At 32.3% G+C, this 15,172-nt stretch overlaps 1 protein-coding gene across 3 annotated transcripts in view; it reads right to left on the bottom strand.

The window, feature by feature from the left end:
• Nucleotides 1-1,794: 1,794 nt before the first annotated feature.
• Nucleotides 1,795-15,172, bottom strand: part of vri (nuclear factor interleukin-3-regulated vrille) — a 41,257-nt gene continuing 27,879 nt past the window's right edge. For 2 of the 3 annotated variants that reach the window (XM_080175942.1, XM_080175948.1), the window contains exons 2-3: nucleotides 4,927-4,996; nucleotides 1,795-4,694 (exon numbers count right to left, since the gene is read on the bottom strand). In XM_080175942.1, coding sequence (XP_080032068.1) covers nucleotides 3,353-4,694; nucleotides 4,927-4,988 — 1,404 coding nt within the window. In that variant the 5' untranslated portion in view covers nucleotides 4,989-4,996 and the 3' untranslated portion in view covers nucleotides 1,795-3,352. Of the gene's footprint in view, nucleotides 4,695-4,926; nucleotides 4,997-13,520; nucleotides 13,789-15,172 lie in introns of those variants that run through there. The other variant, XM_080175955.1, reaches the window with a different exon arrangement.

The raw sequence follows: 15,172 nt of genomic DNA, 5'->3' as shown, positions 1-15,172 counted from the left end.
GATGTAGGGGCCATCAAAGTACAATGTAATATAAATTTGGAGAAGGAGCGATGGAGGAGCGATGAAGGGGCGATGTAGGGGCCATCAAAGTACAATGTAATATAAATTTGGAGAAGGAGCGATGAAGGGGCGATGTAGGAGCGATGGAGGGGCGATGTAGGGGCCATCAAAGTACAATGTATAGGACATATCATCTCCTCTTTAGAAGGGGCGATAAAGGATCATTTAATCGCCTCTTAGGACAAGGGGCTATTAAATCGCTCCTTTCAAGGAGTCATAACATCGCCTCTTGTTATAAGGGGCTATTAAATCGCCCCTTTCAAGGAGCCATTACATCGCCCCATGTCATAAGAGGCGATCAATTAAAATAATCGCTCCTTATGGAGGGATGTCGTGAAAAGGACTATACCCCGTTTATTTCCTATATAGATCTGTCATGGATCTTGATGCAAGAAAGCAAACCGTTTTATAAAAAATCTGTCGAAAATAATTCATAAGGTAATAAAACAGAAAAAGTAATCGCTCATATAGGTATGGAATAAACTCTTCTGTTTATTAGTTTGTGATTCTCATTGCTATTTAGCTATCGGTCTGTTTTAACCAGAACGCTTACATTTCTAATCCTACATATTATTTATATAGTTGATATGATACTGTATAACTTATTTTATAATATATTCTTTTAGAATCATGATCTCTAAGACGACATATCTTTACTTCTTTCAGTAATATATTAATTCGATTTTTAAACATACTCTAAATTAAATTTCTAATTTCATATACTTTGCAGTAAAAAAAGATTTTTACGAAAAATAATAAAACAAGGATGACAACATCCATGAAAGCGAAGCTCTGAAACGGTGGGTCAAACGAACATTAACACTTGTAGAGTGTTAGTACTAAATAATCAGTATATGAATGTATAAAAGTCGAAACAAAATTTTAAGTAAATATCTGGAAAAACTGATTGATACAGGATAATGTTAACGGTCATACTTACATTTTTAGGACTTGATTAAAGAGATGCTTCGCTTATAACATTGCTGTACTTTGTTTTCCAAAATCTTACCTAACTACTTTAGGAAATACCATCCAAAGTTTGAAATCGATAGAACAATTCTAACATGCCTAAATTAACGAAAGGAGCTAACCGTTACGGACGGACGGCCAGAACGACCCTTATCATGAAAGTTCGCTTTTAAAAATATCTAAAATATTAATCTTATTGATCTAAATTTGTTACTTAAACCCTGAAAAATATATCATCTTTCTACGACGACCTTTTAATACTTACAGTAAGCATAATTTTGCTGTACAAAAACATTACATAAAAATCCTGCAGTATTTAACACTATTCTGTATTTCAAACTCCATTTCTTGGTCCAATTTTAATAATTTAGGGTATTTTGTATGTTTGACTTCACAATAGTGTTTGACACATACCCAGCACTGTTTAAGCATCTATATACTATCTTTATATAGAGAAACATGATGGTTGTCTATCTGTTTTTCACTACCTTAAGATCTCGCCAACCACTGGAATGTTATGGTTCTTCTTTGCCCAACTACTCGATGGACGGTAAATCAATATTCCAACTAGAGTTTATGTGTAAAATTCTGTCTTTAGCTGCCGGAAAATGATTGGGGGAGATGGTTTCTACCGACCTTTACTTTGGATATTGCAGTTTTAAAACCTATATAGGAAAGTATCTTTTTTACCATGGTAAGTTTTTGGCTTCGCTTTGGCAGGTGTGGTTATCCTTTTAAGAAAATAATAATAAAAAAACAAGTTGATTTTATGTAAATATTTATATTTAAAATATCTAATAATAATATATATGATATTATATGGTTTCAATATGTTAACAATTCTCAATATTAAAGTTACATGAATGATCATCTATAGAAGAAGTGTGGTGGATGGGGGGAGGGAGGGAAATCATCCAAAGTCCTCTAGTGGCGTAAATTTGAAATACAAACATGGGGAAAAAATAGAACATGTTAAAATAACATTCGCACAATTTTCATACATCAATAATAAATATCCAGTCTTGCTCTATTTATGTCAAATGTAATATTTAGTCCCCATATTTATAAAATTTTATAGTAAAAACTTTCTTATAAAAAAAAAACTATTATGTTAGTTGAATTATAATACAAATGCAAAAATATAATGTATAGAAATACTATTGAGCTAAAAAGAGTACAGTACTAGTAGTAGTGAGGAGATAGTAAAGCGGTCAAGTGAGCTAGAGAGGCTAGGGATATATTTCCAAGATTATTTATATATATATTTATACAGGTTTAGTTATAACAATATCATTCATATAACTTTAAATAATACAACATCACGAACTTGGAGATTTTTAACATGAATTATGGAATTTTTTTTTAAAGTCTAACAATTATTTTTTTCTACTATTATATTTTTATATTTGTTTAGATAGATAAAATAGATCGAACTCTTTTGAAAATTTATTTTTTTCATAACAAAAATAAATGTCTCTGATTTTAAATTTTTTATAGAAATGATATACTCTATTGGCTGGGTGACTTTAGTTCTATTTAGGAAAAATATATATTTTAATTTTAGTTCTATATGGATTTAACAGCCATTTTCCACAATTTTAAATTACGACAAAATTCCTGACAAATAGTAACACAAACATATAGTAATATAGTGTGTGTATGTGTGTTTTTCTTTTAAAAAAAAACAATCATATTAATATCCAATAATTATATAATAATGATAATAATAAAAAAATGGAATCACAATTCTAACTGGGCTCTCGTGCAGGTGTCCCACCGGGATTTAATAATAAGTTTACCTTTTTTTGGCAACAAATTTAGAAAACATATCACATTTTGGAGATTGCCAATTTGACCCTAAATCTGGGCAAAAAATGGAAAGAACGGATTAAGTTTTTTTTAAGTATAATAAAATATAGATTTATTTGAAATTTTGTTGATTTTTTCCAGAGTTTTTTTTTCAATTTTAAGGGGAGGATGTTTTAGGCCATTTTTTCTGATAATAAAATGTTGACTGATGTCCATTTCTAGTTATGGCTGCAGCCTAGAGTCATGACAACAATTCATGAGTACAGCCTGCAGTTGTCACATGTATGTACACAGACAGGTGTACTAATACTCAACAACAAAGACGACATCTTGTGAGTGATTAAGGTTATAATACACACAACAAAGAAACTAAACAACAACAAAACATTTAGGCTTCTATTCTTTTTCATAGATATGAAGAATCTTTCTTTCTTTCTCAGGCTTCTAGAACACAAGGATGAAGAATGAATTGAATATCTAGATGATCCAATCCTTTGTGTTGTTGTTGTTTAATCTACTCCTGCCCCGACCTGTCGGCCCCGCCGTCCCACTCCTCCTTCATTCTGTTCACCAGGATGTTTTTCAGGGTGGCCACCTCGTTCGTCAGCCTCGCCACCTCGTCGGTTATGTGATCGGGTGGACCTGCGGTGCGCACTCGCTTCAGCGCCGGCTCCTCCTCTGGCTGCTGCTGCTGGTGGTGGTGGTGGTGTGAGGGGTGGGACTGGTGGTCGTGGGAGTGGTCAGGCTCCCTGCTGTGGTGCATCAGGTCCGCCTTCTCTGTGTTTATGAGTCCGGGGAACACGGGGGTGCCGGGCAGCTTGTCCATCCAGCTGTGGATGGCCTCGGTCGGCTCCCGCTTGATCATTGCAATCTGGTGCAGTGACAACAGGCTGCTGACCGCCTCTTTTTCTGTCGCTACTGACTTGAACCGCAGCTTGTGTGGCAGACAGGATTCATTTCCGCTGTTGGGTGAACGGGGATAGCCGGACTCGTCACCGGAACTGCTTCCTTCTCGTTCTACACACCCAGCGCCGGCCTGGACTGGCGGGGAGCCGGTGCCGCTGGAGCGTCCGTCGCTGCCGGCACGATCTGTGGACAGGTTGAGCGCGAGACCGCTGTCCTTGTCGTCATGCGGACTGGATGAGTCGTCGACTGCAAAGCGCGGAGCACTGAATGCGCGTGAATACATGTGACCAGTCTCGGCGTATGCCCGGATGTCTGTAAAGTTCTGGTGTAGGCTGGGCCTCATAGGATATGCCGAGGGGGAGGGGGATGCTGCTCTGTAGCTTTCTGGGGACTGTGGGGGTGGGCTGCGCATGCCGCCATTATTATTATTAAAACTGCTTGAGTTATTGTTCATGCCGGATGAGTTCATTTTTAGCGGTAAGCTGAGACTCTGGAAGGGTGACATGGCCCGCGGCGACAAAGAGGCCAGGGAGCCCATCCGCTTCTTGGTAAAATTTAACACTTGGTCATTTGTGGGGAGGGTGGCCAACACCTGGTCCATGCAAATCAGATTCTCGCCCTTGATTCCGTACTTCTCGTAGATGGCGTTTAGCTGCGCTTGTAGTATGTGGTTGTCCTTGGTCAGCTCTAGCACTCTGTTCTCAAGGAGCATGTCGTTGAGCCGCCTTTTTTCGCGCGACCGCTTAGCTGCCTCATTGTTGCGCCGCCGCCGATCCCAATAGCTGTCGTCTTTTTTGTTCTCGGGGATAAATTCGCGCTGCTTCCGCTGGTTGAAAATGTCCTTTCTGGAGAATGTTGGGGATGGGTAGAGTGTGGGGCCAGGGTTAAGTCCGGGGTGTCCGGGAAAATATTTGGATTCTAACATCATGTCCTCGCCCTGGGACGCACTCCTGAAAAGAAAAGTTGGGTTAAAAATTCTATAGAATATTAAATAACCTATTGATTAAATTGTTTACTGTTTTGAAATGAATAAGTTGCGCAGCAAAAAAAAAAAAGAAAAATCAGTAATTTTAGTTTTTTTAAAGGACAAAAGAATATCTCTTAATTATTGAACAGCAAATATTTTTCTTCCTCCCTCACACAGTCCCTGACTGACCCAATCACTGAGAAATAATTGTATACCTGGATCTGGATATCTCTTCCCCCTCGCTACGTCCATAGTCACCAAATTCTCCGGCCACCATTACAACACCTGAAATAAAAAATAATAATTAATAAAATTTTCGGACACCCTTATTAAATTTTCCTAAATACAATTTTTAATGTAATTATTTGTGACATTAGGTTTTGTGGAAATTCATATCAATCTACGTATCTTTGTCCCCAGTTAACATATAAGAAATGAAAGGACAATAATTTATTTTTCATTGTCATAGCCCTACCTAACAGAGACATGGTTTTTCTAAAGCAAGATATGCTTTAAAAGGACAAGATTTAATTATCATGATGACAACAATTTAGACAAATTGCATTTTCTGTAATGTTCTATTGTATTGGTGTATGAATGCAACTATTTGAACAAAATTCCAACTCATTCTCTGAACCATCTATCTAGTTTTCAATGCAGGAAATCCTTATTGGCTCTGGCTAGCTTGGGATGAAATGAAATGCATAGGAGGAGGAGAGGTGAATGGAACTCAATTTATGTAAAGCTTTTTTTTTTGCAAAGTTCAATGCACCCAAGATGGTGGGTTGTTTGCTTGCTAAATGCTGAAGGCTTGGAGGTCAGCTAATTAGAATACAATTTCATAAATATATATATCCCCCCATAAATATACTGATACCCCCCATGTTATTTTACACAAATTATTTATGAGTTTCCCCTTTTTACTTTGCCTGCCATCTTTCCTTTCTTTCTTTATTTCAAACAACCATTCTCAAAATTGCATCTGTATGAGTATGAATGTGTGTGTGTGTATTTGCCCTTGATTTTTACATCATGTTACGCGGCACTCCTTACGCACGACCGGTTTCCAAGATGGCTGCCTATATTTTTTCCAAACCATTTCCCTTTCTTCAAAAGAAAACAGTCCCCAGTTCATAACCCTTTTGGCCCCCAAAATGGGAAAAAAAGAAAGGTCGACAACTCAAATTTTCTTCTGCTGGCTAGAAAGAAAGAGAAAGGAAATTTTGTGCGAAGGTGGGCCCTAAAATTGCAGGTTATACCAGAAAGGGGGGTGGGATAAATAATTTTTTAAGGAGTATAATAGGCAAGCAAGGATTTAGCCAGTTTCTGCATTATATACCACTATGTATATATGTATCTATCTATTTATGCAGTAAGAAGATATTATACAAAGGTCATGGAACTCTAGGCTTTAAAAAAACACCAGCCCACATATGATTCATAAAGGTTTATGAACTTGGAAATTATTAACAAGGACAATCTTGTTCATAGGAAGTGCAATGATAAAATGATTAAAAATCTGTTATGCAGACAAAAAATAACTATGAAGTAGCCAAGCTGATAAAAAATATCCATAAAATGTATATTAAATAATAAGATTCTTCAAAATTTGGGGACAAAACGAAAATTTTAATTAATTTTCTATAAAAAAAATCTTATGAAATATTCTGAATATATTGAATAAATCTGTTTCTTTTGACTCAAATTTAAATTTTTAGAGAGGGAGAGAAAACGTAGCTAAGATATTTGGTAATTCCGCCTGTCTTATTATTTTTAATTATAATTTAATTGCTACGCTACTTATTGTCATATTTATTCTTGTTATATAAGAGTGTGTACTCACATTAAGTACAATTTGAGGTAAATATTTGCCCTTGTTAATTTTTATTAAAATTGTAAGAAACATTTCCGTTGATGGTATCAGCGCAATATTTGATAGCCATATGTTGTCATTGAGATTTTAGTATTTTACCTACACACACACACACACACATACACACACAATCCTTCAACACAATGGTTGCACTGTTCTAAAGTAGAAAAGCTACTTGACAATTCATTTTTGTTGATTTGTCTTTCATTAAATGAAATGAACTTTTACCCCCCTCCCCCCTAGACATGTGGACATAAAAAGCAACAAGAAAATGGCAGATTTTCGATGCCATAAAGATTACAATGTGCAAAATCACTTTAAATATGAAATGGAATAATAAGTTTTAGAAAAACCTGCGTCGCTATTCGAAAGAACGTACTTGTTTCGCTTTATGATTCACTTTTTAAAAGTCATCCAAAATGGCAGTAAAATATAAGGTTTGAGGAAATTTTCTTTTAATTAATGATAAATTTTGTAATCAAACTCATATAAGGATATTTTGTTGAAAATAAGATTGTAGATAATAAGGTCGACTTTACCTTAACAGAATAATATGTTATTTCACTATAAATTAAAAACTGAAATTCTATCTTAAATCTTGCAATTGTGACATAAGCATCGATTGTTAGGGTTTAATAAGGACAATTATAAGCATTAGTAGCGCAGCAATGACAACCAAGCAAAATATTATGAAATATGGATGTATTATAAGATTTAAATTTAAGCTAATTTCGCTTTAAAAAAAATTGTTCAGCTAAGTTGATGTATAATTTTAAATTTTCTCTGAATTATCAATAAATCAACGGCGGATTGATATAGTGAAGGAAATACTAAAATTATAAAGTAGCTGCGCTACTAAAAATAGACTGTATTTACTTAAGTTTTATAACTTATTTTGACTGAAATTCAAAGTTATATTTGTAACTTAATATGCTAAAGCAAATATTATATTGACGTTTATCCCAAAATTAGTTCAAATTATAATCACTCTTAAAGTCTCTTAGGGTACAATGTTATCAGCGAGGCATCTCTATAATTAAGTTCTAACAATGTAAGTATGTCCTTAAGCAGTATCCTGTATTTAAGAAGTTTACAACAAATTTACTTAAATTTTGTTTAGACTTATGCTTAGTCAGTTCTGACACTCTACAAGTTTTAATGCTTGTTTGTTCTACTGTTTCAGAGCTTCACTTTAATAGATTTTGTTATCCTTGTTTAAATAAAATTTTAATCAGTGCAAAGTAAAGACCTTACTATTATGAGAATAACATGATCGCGTCATGGCTAGCCAAATATTTTATGTAAGATTTGACCTCTAAAAATATATCTAACCAAGTTATAATTATCATTATATGTGCCAGACTACCCTGCTAAACTTGGAACCAATCGCTGACATACCATTACAATGGATTATGTCAATTATATGACTTTTTTTCAATGGGTGATTAATTCTAAAAAGTTATTAAAATGATCTATAATGAGCTAATTATTCTAGCGGTAATTATGTTGATATAATTACAGCATATAAGTTTAACTGGATAAATCTATTACCATGATCCAACAAATGTGTACAGTTAAGGTCAACTAAAGCTGATTTTTTTTTTGTAAAATATAATTTTGTGGTTAATGGTCCAGTAACTTAAAGTGACCATTTTTAAAAAGTTCATGTCAACCAAAAAAAAGTGAAAAAATCTACTAAAATTTCAAAGAATAAATCTGCAACCCTTTTATCCCAATCTGAATTTTTAACCAGAAACTAAAGTCAAAATCTATACACAGGAATTAATTTATCTTCTGTTGATCTTTTATCTTCGAAGTAAAAATTACCGAGGAATTTATGTAAAATTATCTCAAAAAGATAAATTGCAGACAACATTTAAAAAATAAAATATTTTTATGATAATTAAGAGAAATTTAAAATTGTTGGTATTGGGATCATTAGACCAAGACATGGTAGAGGTGTTGGGGGGGGGGGGGGGTGAACAACGGTATGTTGCCGGTTCAAGGAAACATTTTTTCCATCAAAAATTTCTCCCCTCCCCTGTCCCCCATATTTCTATCTCCGATATGCTTCATGCTACCTCCTTAAAAATATTAATCTGCCCCCCTTTTCCCTCCCCCCATCTAAAGAACCAAACCATGCTCTGTTTCTCAGCGCGTCGCCTGTGGCAAAGCCGTTGTCACGACGAGAAATTACATGAACCAACACTATCACACAGCTTGGGCCGGAGGCAAAAAAAAGAAAAAATATAATTTTCAGGATGGAGGTTCGACCCACGTCCCCTTGGTTTGTTCCCACTAGGCCTATGGTTCATTCACACTCACCAGCACACACACACACACACACAGATAGGCCTTCACATATGACAACAGCGTGACGGACAGACAGACAGATGGATGGAAGGGAAGTAAGTTAGGCCTGTGTTGAATGTGTGTATGTGTGTGTGTGTGTGCAAGTGTTAGTGTAGCGTTTTGTTAGCAGGGGTTGGATGAGAAATTTGGGATTAAACGGGAAATTTCTTTAATTTCTCATATGTGTGTATGTGTGTATGTGTGTAAGTCATATATATATAGAAGGGGCCCTCGGAGGGAATATAACCAGTTACATTTATGCGAGGGAAAAATCATATGGTTGTGGGGGAGGGATGGTTGTTTGGGGGTGGATTTTTGCTTGAAGCTGCATATGTGTTATAGAACATTATTACAGGGAAAGAGAGGTCAATGGAAGATTTTTCCCAATTTTTGTAAAAATTGTCTATTGGAATTAGTGGACGGAAAAAAAGTGTAGTATATTTATTCAATTGTCTAGTAAAATAACCCGTATAAGAAAATTTTCTTTTAAGTTAAAATCATTTTTTATAATGTGATTTAAAGCTTTTTTTGGCAGTTAATGTCGTTTAATTTCTTGATTTTGAAGCACATAATTGATAAAGATATTATATAAATTTTAATATAATTGTTTTTTTAATAAACTGAAACCAAAGGGTTGATAAAAAAAATGCAAATTAATATATCTATCTATCTATCCCAAAACCCATTCTTTGAACTCGGCCTAATATAATGGGAAATTGTATACAGCCATATTGCCTTCAAAATATGGAAGGAAAGTAAAATGGCCCAAAAGAGAAAGGTGTTCAAGGAGGGGGTTCACCGGCTGGGGGGATTTCTAAAGGGGTTATAAGAGGGGTGTTTCATGCATTTTATGAGGCAGGCAGTACAAAATACAAGGGAAGATGTAGGATCAAGGCCTGAGCCCTGTCTAACTAACAAGTATTTGATTGACATACAATTTCTATAGTTTATGTCGACTAAATGGCATTTGAAAAAAAAGTTTTCTTACATTGACATGCTATTAAAGAACTATATTGATTTCAATGTACATGTCGACATTATATGATTTATGCAATAATAACACCATAGTTCAACAGGAAAGGGTTGCAAATCTTTAGGCCCACTGGATTTTGTGTAAATGGGCGCACACACAAACACACATACACTGAATTATATACACACACATAAACAGAATCACACACATAAATTTAAACACAGTGTATTTTCGCATGCATATCTATATATACATAAAAGTACGCAAAATCCCAACACAGATGTGCAAAATTTTTAGAGCCATGATTTTCTATAACAAGGGTATGTCCGTTTGTACGTCCTTAACATTTCGAACCTTGCATAATCATTTCTTTAACAATTTAGAGTAATCTTGAAAGGATATTATTTGTTATTATTCACTAAGCTGTGCTGTATATAGATGTTATCATTCTTGTTAAATTTGCACACTGTTAAAGTTATCCAAGTGCGAAATTATCAACATTTTTAATCATGTTAACTAAAGCGCAATTATGATTCCAATTTTGTTTCAGTTGAAACCATCCAGGGTTATATGAATCAGGTAGAAGGATAGGTCAATAGCTTTAAATCCAGTATAACATTAGTGATATAACACTGTTGTCAAAATTATCAATCTCAAATTTAAATTAAAATCCGTTTTTCCCTAATGTATAAAAAAAGAAATATTTTTACTTAAAAATTAAAATGAATGTACTTCTGATTATGATTTAATGTAAAAATTATGTAAGATTATTTGAAACGTATTTTTTAAGGTTTAATTTGATATCTAATAATAATATTTTGCCATTGATTTATTAATTACATAATATCTGGGACAACTTCAGTCCATAAAAGTATTATAAAGTAGCTGAGCTGCCAAAGATACTAAAATAAAAGTTATCTAACAATCTAAACAATTAAAAATAATTATCGCCAATAAAAATCCCCAAGATGCTATACTTATGCAAAAACCTATGAGTAATAAAAGAACAAAAACGATAAAGTCCAAAAGCACCAACGCTTTTAAAACAAAAAAATACCTTCTTATTATCTAGTTTCCCAATATAATTTTTTTTGTATTTTAAAGTGTATGGGCGAGTTATACATTATTTAAAAAGTATAAGTAAGTCCGACCTACCAACACAGCCAAGCCAAGCAGAGGAGCTTCGCTACCGAAAAGTTACCCAACAAGTTTTATTATCCCCGTTTTCCACCTACACACACACACACACACATTTCAAAAATATGAATAATAACTGTTTTAGAGGTTTTTTCTTTTTTATCTTAACCATTTGCACGTTGTCTTTATTTTAATTGCTTTTAAATTATAGCAAGGCATACCTATAAGTATTCAATTAATTATGTTTGAAAATTATTTATAAATTTCTTTAAAATTTCTCTAAGGCCAAAGCAACCAAAACCCAAGCGCTCATTTTTTTTGCCGCGCTCACATTAGGTAAAGATATATGATGACACCTACTCAACATATATGAGCTTATGCGCGTGTGTGCACCTTATATGTGAGCGTATGGGATGTAGAGGGGGGAAGTAGGGGGTGTAGAATCCTTGGTTCTCAAGGATTTTTCATGATTTATCGAAGTGCATCCTTTGTTACTCCCAATGCCAAATTCAGCATCCACTAAACACACACACACACACACACAACCTCACACACACAAATACATACACACACACACACACACACACACAAATAACCATAAAAAGTAAACAAATATTATTTTTATTGATATGATGTATAATCATTATTTTCTGTAAAAATGATGGATGCTCAATTATTACATTTTTAAAAATTTATTTAAAAACCAAGAACAATCATAGTCATATGAAGAGAAGTTGTTATGAGATCAGTTCTTTTGGCATTTTATCAGACAAGATTGACTAAGCAACTCAAACTTTAATTACTTAAAAAAACAAAAGTTAGCATTTGCAAATAAATTAGTAATTAATAGCTTTTTGTAATTATATAAACTGAAAATTTTATGTAATCAGCATATTTTTGATGTAACATAATTTATTGTCTACAGACAATTAATTGTAAGTTATGTAAAAATTGGAAAAATACATGTTCAAAAATTATTAATGGTTTTTGATGAATTTCATTTTTTTCATCAACCTTTTATTGTATAAATTCTATAGAATGTATGAATAACTATAAGTAATCAAAAACATTATGAAAACTTGATCAAAAATATTCAAATAAAATATGTTCTAAATTTAGTACGTAATAAAAAATAAAAAATCTATGTAATTTGATAAGAAAAATGCATTAAAAATAATAAATTAAATATTATGTGGTCATAACATTTGAATTTAACATGTATACATCGTTGATGTAATACATGAAAGCTACAAGTACAGGGTACCTCAACTAAATTGTACATCAAACACAAGATATTTAATAAATGAATTAAATAGGGACCAATTTCATGCACTATTTATCTCAGAATCATTAATAGTTCTATTTAGATGACTCTAATCGACAATTGTCATTCTAATCAAGCAAAAATCTTAAATTTTGCTTTTAAAAACATAGATTGCCAAGGTCAGCTGCCAAAAATGAGCTTATATCATATTTCTTGAAGTTTGAACTAGTATTATTCTAAAGGTCTCTTTTAGTTTTCTTTTATTATATGATTAGCTAGTTATTTTAAGCTTATGATATTTGAAAAGTAAAAAATTTCTCATTTAAAAGTTAATGCTTTAAATTTGTGACAATATATTAGTTAGATCCTGTATTCCAATTATGTATTTATAACTTGAATTAAGTTAGATTGGTGGTTATGTAATACTGTTGCATAACATTTGAGTTCACATGTCTGTTTATACATGCGCTACTATATGTATATTGTATAAACCTTTTATACAACATTGATTTACACAAATAGGGACTTTTATTAAGCTAATTTAATTTTATTCTGTAAGCTTATTAATACATTATTATGTTTATAATTGCAGACTTTAAATTGGTAAAATAGCTCTTATAACTTTATATTAAATTGTTGAAAAAATATCATCAATAAGAGTTTTTTTGTAAAAGCCATACTTAACACAGGGCGGGGTTATAAACTACCACTTATTCTACAATTAATTTAAAACAAATGTCACATTATTTGAATTGTTGAAAACCTTTCCGCATCCCTGGAAGATTGGCACTCACTTTTATACACATGGACATCTAATTTTATATCATATCATCAATAAACAAGAATAGATATAATTAAAGACGCGTAGCTTGACATTATATTAGTTTGTATGTCAGAATGCCTTTACATAAATTAAGATAGTACGCGGTGACATAATATTTATATATTATATTTTTATTAGATAACATATTCCTAATAGGAAATAAACTGCACTTAATTTCTTAATTTAAAAATGATAAATAAATTCAAATGAATTTATAAAACTGCATCTAACTTTCTATTGCAACCACTAAAAGCTTAACAGTTAAAAAATGAGTTAATGCCCTTAGGTCAATTTAAATGATTACATCATAATAAAAAGTCATATGTATAATGTACACTACCATGTTAAAGATGTATTTAAAACTTAAAAATAAAATTTAAAACTCACTTGTTTCAAAACATAGACTTGTTGTAAAAATTGATTAGATAATCGTTGATAGCTTTCTAAAAATCACTCTGAAACACTAAGAAATTTATGTGTAAGCTTGTTGAAGAGTGGAATGTAACTGATAGAGGCATACAGGAATACAGGAAAGTATTATGTAGCTAGAGAGAGGAAACACAACCAGAGGGAAAGCTCCGTTATGTACAACATGATGAGTTGGATATATAATATACCGGTAGATTTTACACACACACACACACACACACACACACACACACACACAGACTTACACAGATTGGACCAGTCTGCTGTGGTAGATATAATTAGGCTGGTCACGTTTTTTAGAAACTCAAAAATCAATTGATTACATAATATACAAAAATTTTAATTTTTCTCTTTGATCCAAATGTTTAATCTTTTATTTTTAAGTCTTTATAATTCTTAATTTTGAACCTAAATTTTGAATAAAGTCTTTTGTTTTTTAATTAAGATCAGCAAAAGGTGAGAATTTTTAAAATCTTATATAAATGTCTTTTTAGATTGAAATTTTAAAAATCGATGTTTAAACAATTATGTAATTTATTACATAAAAAAATAAATAAAAAACGCTGTGGTGAAGTTTTTTTTGTGTGTCATAGACATTCTTTTGGGAGTAGGATTCATTTAAAATACGTTTTAGTAACTATTATATCATTATCTTAAACATTATATAAAACTTTATTTTTTATTTTGTTGGGTAAAAAACAATATTATAATCAAAAGTAGTATTTTTAAAGCTCTTTTAGTAGTGCAGCTACTTCATAAATAGTATAATAAGTCTTTACTATAACTGTTATTAAGTTATTGTTTTTTTTATTGTTGCTGTGCAACTTTTGGAAATTATTGTATTTGTAATATACTTTTGATACACATTTTAAGTTTTCATTCTGTTTATATTTTCATTATTAATTCAAAGAAGTTAAAATTAAATTAGTTTTGTAAAAAATGCGTCCAACCTAGTTAGGAAGTGAGGGGAAGGAGGAGTGCGGGGTTTAGGAAGAGAGATTTTTTGATGGTTGCTTTTTAGCTATGGCACACAGACACACACGCACAGACGCACACACACACAAAACACCATCAGAGTGCTTTTACTTTTTCTCGACGGGGTTGTTGCCTTTTCCAACATGTAATATCTCTTTTTAGTAGGGCTCTTCAAAATGATAATTCTAATTCAAGTCTTGTTTTGATTTTAAAAGTCATAAGACATTATTAATTCTATCTTAAGATTTAAAGAATCACAGAATAACTTTGGATGAATAGTAATGTAATTATTTTAATTCTATTTATCCTATAAAATACATGAAATGATGATGTTATAACATAAGGAATTTAGTAAATTTAATAAGAATAACTATTTTATAATGAAACTGGCAAGAAACGTGATATTGAAACAACAGACAATAATATTGGTTTTAACTGGCCATTTTGTACGAAAAACAAATTATATCTGTCGGAATTGAAACAATAAATAATTCACAAAAACAAAAAAATATAAATAGAAAATAATATATCTTCTCTTTTTTAAAAAAATGCAAGGACCCTTAAAACCTTTTTTAGGGGGACATTAAAAAGTTTCAAAAACACAATATCTGATTCGTTGGCTTAAAGCTATGGGA

Source organism: Acartia tonsa, chromosome 1 (assembly GCF_053477335.1).
Source record: "Acartia tonsa isolate MP-2025a chromosome 1, ASM5347733v1, whole genome shotgun sequence".
Taxonomy (NCBI): Eukaryota; Metazoa; Arthropoda; class Copepoda; order Calanoida; family Acartiidae; genus Acartia; species Acartia tonsa.
Note: the sequence above shows the minus strand (reverse complement) of the source record. Positions and strands in the feature narration are given on the sequence as shown.